The sequence below is a fragment of the Aegilops tauschii genome, chromosome 5, assembly GCF_002575655.3.
Source record: "Aegilops tauschii subsp. strangulata cultivar AL8/78 chromosome 5, Aet v6.0, whole genome shotgun sequence".
NCBI lineage: Eukaryota > Viridiplantae > Streptophyta > Magnoliopsida > Poales > Poaceae > Aegilops > Aegilops tauschii.
The window spans coordinates 481180861-481187169 of NC_053039.3; the positions used below are offsets into that span (position 1 = coordinate 481180861).

Here is a 6309-nt window from a genome sequence, read left to right on the forward strand (position 1 = left end):
CCTTACTGGCGGATTTGCCATCCAGTCGGCATCTGTGGGGAGACCGGTGGGGCCCGATCTGCATGCAAAGGTGACACCGCCATGCATGAGGGACGCTGGGTGGTTTTTAGTTAGTCTCTGAGCAACATGAGGAGCCGGATCTGCCGCCCACACCTGCCATTCCAAACCAGCCTCCGGAGGAACATGCGATCCAGCTAGGCTCTGAACTCCGGGCACCATCACCCCACTCCTGGAGCAGGCCAAAAACAGAGGCCTGGCGACGAAGCAGCGAAGACCACGCCAAAAGAGGGCACCAGTTGCTACTCCCAGACGCGGTGTGCGACTTGCCAAGGGAAGCCGTGGCTCACGGGCATCGAAATAGCAAGCTGTCCTTATCAAAAAGCTGTGTCTCGCGAACGAAGCGGATTTGGTCAGCGTTGAAACCCTAGAAGCGTATGCAAGGCTGTTTGACAAGCCATTGATGGATTGCCACGTCAAGGCGATATTGGCTCTATTCGGTTGGGACGCGTCGATCTTGCCCCTTCAGGGTGAGTAGGATACGGTGGTGGAAGGCCACTAGTGCCTTGTATCGTGGTGGATGTGGGATGCTACAATGACAACACAACCTCCTAAGGTTCTGGTGTGGAATGTGAGAGGCCTCAACTCACCGGCACGTAGGAGCACTATCTTTCAAGCGGTGGATGCAGCTAAAGTGGATATCGTGTGCCTTCAAGAAACTAAGATGGAAGTGATCTCGAGTGATATTGTGCGTCAAACTCTTGGTAATAGATTTGAGAATTTCTATTATGTTCCAGCGGTTGGCACTAGAGGTGGGATCCTGCTTGCATGGGATCATTTGGTGGTGTCTGTCACCAATAGCCACTTAACGATGAATACCATCACGACACTCATCAAGCAGGAGGGGCTGCCTATGTGGTGGCTAACTGGAGTGTATGGGCCGCAAGGGGATACAGAAAAGGTGGTGTCTCTTGAGGAGTTACGAGATGTCCGTGGCCTGCATGCCAGTCCTTGGGCGATTGTGGGTGACTTTAACTTGATTGTCAACCCGGGGGACAAGAATAAAGCCACAACCAATAGGCGCATGATGGCTACGTTCAGGGCCATGCTCAATAGGCTTGAGCTGAAGGATTTGTACCTCAATGGGAGGCGCTACACATGGAGCAATGAACGTCGTGACCCTACGATGGAGAAAATAGACCACATTTTCGTCACCAACTGTTGGGAGGATATATACCCTAAAAGCTTGCTAACTATGCTTGGATCGGCAATCTCTGACCATTGCCCACTATTAGTAGATTTGGATGCAGAGTTTGAGGTGGGCCGCCGATTTAAGTTCGAGTGCCTCTGGCCCAAAGCGGTGGGGTTTTTGGACACGGTGGAACAGGCGTGGCAGTCCATAGCTTCCGAGGGCAACCCACTTGTGGTTCTGGATAGCAAACTACGTGTCACGGCGAAGGCCTTGCAGAGTTGGAGTGACCGCTGGATTGGAAACACCCGCCTCCAGATTGCATTGGCCATGGAAATCATCTCACGGTTGGAGGTGGCGTCGGAAGCTAGGGTTCTTTCCGATCAGGAGCATGGGTTTTACGCATCAAAGCAGGACTAGGGTTTTCCGCATCCTCGCGGCCCGAACCTGGGTAAACGATCCTTGTGCTGGCTACTGATCCTGCTCTTCTGGCAACCCCGCGCCCCGACAACCGTTGTAGGGATTCTTGTGATCCCATAGGTGTCGTTCCACACCGACAACCAAAGTGTGTTCGTCAAGGGCCGCTCACTACATGATAACTTCATGCTCGTCCAGTGCACGGCGCGGCGACTACACGCGTCGAGATCCCCAGCGGTTCTGCTGAAGTTGGACATTACAAAAGCATTCGACTCGATCAGTTGGCCTTTTGTCATTGAAGTTTTGTGAAGGTTTGGATTTGGACAAAAATGGATTGCTTGGATATGTGGGTTGTGTGACACCCAAGTTTTTATTTGGATTTTTTTAGAGATTTTTATTTGACTTGAGGGGAGTGATTTAAATTTTTCTTCAAGAGAACTCTCACTCTCAAATATTTTTCTTTATGGCAAAAGTTTTATTTGGATTCAACCAAGATCTGTCTTTGGTCTTGGAGGTTCTTGCTTTTCACTTGGACTCAAGACAAAATATTTTCACTTGGGAAATGACTTTTGAAAATCTCCTTGAAATTTGCACTATGGCTTTTGGAAAATCCTTTGCCACTTTCAACAAATTCCTTCTTGCCATGGCCCTAGTGCAAATCCTCTCCCCAAACCCTTCCCTCACCTTTGGATCATGTTTTACACCTAATCCAGCAAGTTGAACCTCCCCATGTATCTATTTCCATTTAAATCTTATTCAAACAAATTTCTGCCTTCTCTTCTAGCACTTGGAGAGTTACAAAGGAACTCCATTTTCTACTTTGATTTTTGCCACCAAACCAACTCTCCTCCCTAGTCCTTTGAACCCTCAACCAAGATCCATGAAGATCCACTGGTCTTCAGTTCAAAATTTTCAAACTACACCTGCTGCAAGTTTGGACCAGATTTGTCAAATTTGGTGAAATTCATTAAAAACCTTCTCCAAAAATTCCAAGTAAAATGAGGCAGCCTCTGGGTGCATTGAGTGGTCACCTCACCAAGTTACAGCTCCAGAAAAATTTATCTCATTGCAAAATCCTCCTATCGAACACCTGCAGTGCACTGTCTGTATCAAGTTCAGAAAAATTCAGAGATTCAGTTAGTGGCTTGCTGTCGTTTTCTTCAGAGAAGGACGTCGATCTCGCCAGTACCACTGCGTCGCCTTGCTCCTCGTCCCCGCGCTCTTGTTCCTGCACCGCACGAACGTCTGGCGCCTTGCGGGCGTCGACGACGAGCAGCAGAAGGTGCGCCGCCCCGTGAACGACGCCGGCGGCGGCTTTGCGGACGCCAGCGGGAGACACGGCGCCGACGATGCCACCCAGCGCCGCCCAAACCACCGGAGCTCGCCGCGTGGCCTTCCACTCCCCCGAACGCGCTGCCGCTCTCGTCGTGAACCGCAGGGCGTGGAGCGCGCTCTGTGCCGCCGTTGAGCCCGTGCGGTCACCTCACCGTGGACCGACGCCATTACGCCAAGGCCATCTCCGTTTAGCTGTGAAACGACTCCAGTAACCTCCACTGACGCTACCTGGCCGCTCAAACAACCTGCCAATCCACTGCTCCGCCGTAATCGCTCGCCGGAGATTCTCCGTTCACGGCCACCCCGTCGATCTGCCTATAAATAGAGGCCCCGAGCTTCAACTGGAGCACCCACCATCCCTGCACTCCCCCTAGAGCAAGCCTAGCCACTGGTAGAGCCCCGAGGAGGTCTCCTTCCTCGACTCCGGCCGCCGCGACCCGCCACGGGATCCAGCCCGATTCGCCCCCGTGTGCGCTCCTCCGCCTCCATTCTCTTGCCAGTAGCTTCACCTTGCATCCCTCGTTCTGACCCGCGCCTCAATTCGTAGTTTGCAGCCCTCCACTGGAGTTCCCCATCCTCACCCGACCCGCCGTCCGCCGGAGATAGTGTCGCCGTCGACGTGGTGCTCCCCGTTGGACGAGTCCACCACCCACCGACGCAGAAGAAGACGCTGAAGCTCTTGGTACCGTCCGTTTCTCCTAACTCGCCGTGGTTCGACGCCGGCGTCCACCGCAGTCTTCGGGCGCCGGCGAGCTTTTTAAACCTGACAGGTGGACCCCGCCTGTCAGCCTCTATTCTATTCTCCTCCCGAACCGTTTTCTGTTGGCGCCTTCGGGCAAATACGTTTTCTCCTTTGCGCTTACGCATTCCCAACCGAAGCGTTTTTTGTTTTCTCAGTTAAAACCCTGGAACTTTTCTGTTTCATTATAGATAAGTCCCTGGACAGAAACCTTTATAACTTTTTAATAAAAAGGAATTTTTGAGTGATTCTTTTTCTGACAATCTTCTAATTTTGTCTAGTTTTTTACGGGATTTATTTGAAAATTATTTGGAAAAGTTTCTGTGCAAGTGTTTGTTTTCACGTTAGTACCCGTTTCGTGATTGCCGTAGGTTCCGGAAGAGGTGAAGGAGCCGCGAACTTCGCCGAGCTAGACTCCGACTTCTCCAAACCAGGCAAGCATGTTTTGAACATTTGATATGACAGGTGTATTGCATGTTCGCGTGAAAGTTTGTGCGTGGCATATGAGTGTCGGTAAATACCTCGTTGCTTGTAAGGCAACGACCCGGTTGTTCCAAAGTCGCGATGATCTCTGATGAGAGATGGCCTAATCATGTGGTGACATGAAGGGCAGCAAGGTGGTACTGTTGTAGCATACCAGCCTTGTGTCATCCGACTTTCTCCGACGTTAACTTGGTTGGAGCCACGTTATCGTTCCTTTCCCGCATGTTCCAAATTTGCGATGATCTCTGATGAGAGATGGCCTAATCATGTGGTGACATGAAGGGCAGCAAGGTGGTACTGTTGTAGCATACTAGCCTTGCATCATCCGACTTTCTCCGACGTTAACGTGGTTGGAGCCACGTTACCGTCCTTTCCCCTTTCCGTGCTACCACATGTCTCATTGCCAGGATGCGGTTTAGTAAGTTGGTAACCTCTTTCCGTGTACACACCAAACAGAGAGGCCGGGATGATGGTACCTTGGCCCAGGATTAAAGCCAGTCATCCGGTCAGGGGGCATGGGTGTTTCCGGTTGGGACCGAGAGGGGGGGCACCCCCTTAGAGCGCGCGTATAGAAATTTGATCCCATGCTACGCGAGGTTGTAGCCTCCCCGTCTCAAGGTTTTTCTTGAATGTTGCCGAGGGTGATCCCTGGCTTCGGATGGTTGAATTGGGTGTGTACTGGTTAGACGTGTTTCTTCCAAAACACCGTAGACGGAACTAGTCCCCGTGACTACTGAAATCCGTTGGCTGTGGTTAAGTACAAACTCTACAGAGTCAATTCTTTCCAAATCATCGTATCCATGATCACGTAGTGTAAACATTATATCCATATCTAGCCGTGTGAAAAACTTGTCCCCGGTGAACAAGCTCAAGTGGTAAATCCAGTTTTATTGTTATTCCTGTGGATGGACTATCTTTATATTTGTCGCATGCTTGTGATAATTTATGTTCCCGAACGATTGTATTATTGAGCTGTGATATAAGCCCTTTATGTGACGTCGCGCAGATGTCCGACTGTGGCGTGTACTTGTTTCTTACTTTAAATATAAGCCCTTTATGTGATGTCGCACAGACGTCCGACTGTGGCATGCACTATCTTTATTTTCTGTTGCAAGCCCTTTATGTGGTGTCGCCTCGACGCCCGACTGTGGCATTATTATTCTGCATTTTCCGCTCGAGGAGTCTTTCAGACACTCGTTTGGCACCCGCATTATTATTCCGCATTTTCCGCTTGAGGAGTCTTTCAGACACTCGTTTGGCACCTGTATTATTATTCCGCATTTTCCGCTCGAGGAGTCTTTCAGACACTCGTTTGGCACAAGTATTACTATTCTGCAGTTTCCGCTCGAGGCGTCATTCAGACCCTCGCTTGGCACCCAGTATTTATTATCTCTATGTCTGAACACACGGGTTAACTTGTTCATATGCTTCATGTTTAGATTTGTTATACCTTATGTCCGAACTGTCTTGCGAGTACTTTCATAGTACTCACCTGGCTTGTTGATTCGGCCAGATGTTGACGAAGGCGATCTCTTGGATGAAGAGTTTGATAGCGCGTCCGATGCCTAGAGGAGTCCCAGTCAGTCCTGCGCGATCCCGGATATTGGTCACTTGTATTGTATACGCTTCCGCCACCCGCTATAAGTCTTCTCGAGCCTCACTCCGACGCTCGAATAGTTGTAGTCTTCTGGAATCATATCACTCGCTTCGCGATGATATTTCCACCACCGTTATCATCGTGAATTAGTAGTTTGCCACCCTACCCACCGTCTTGTTTTATCGGCATGCATGTAATAAATTGTTGGGCAGTCTCTGCTCAACCTTGTATTATATTTAGTACTCCTGGTATTTTTCTTCTGTGACCAAGATATTGTCTACTAGTGAGAAGGAATTCTTCCTCGCTGGTCCGTAAAAGGGATTGGTCTCTCAATAATTATTTTATTGAAAAACCGGTCGTGACAAGCTTGGTATCAGAGCCAGGCTGACTGTAGGAAGCCACTAGGTGCGATCGCTAATCGGTTATTAGCGTTTTTGTGCTTTTTCAGCATTTTGCAATTGTAGCTATTTTCTGTTGGTCATCATAAATTTATGACATGACTACTCAGAATTTTTGCCTACTTTTGTAGATGGCTGGCAGCAGCTGTGAGAA

General features: G+C 49.7%; 1 protein-coding gene across 1 annotated transcript; it reads left to right on the forward strand.

The window, feature by feature from the left end:
* Window positions 1-592: 592 nt before the first annotated feature.
* Window positions 593-1606, forward strand: LOC141023048 (uncharacterized). Its single transcript, XM_073499351.1, has one exon. It carries the CDS (start codon window positions 593-595, stop codon window positions 1604-1606), a length of 1014 nt encoding a protein of 337 aa, XP_073355452.1.
* Window positions 1607-6309: the final 4703 nt, after the last annotated feature.

Coding starts and splice junctions, on each gene's coding strand:
- LOC141023048 (XM_073499351.1), top strand. CDS start 593: ATGACAACACAACCTCCTAAGGTTCTGGTGTGGAATGTGAGAGGCCTC.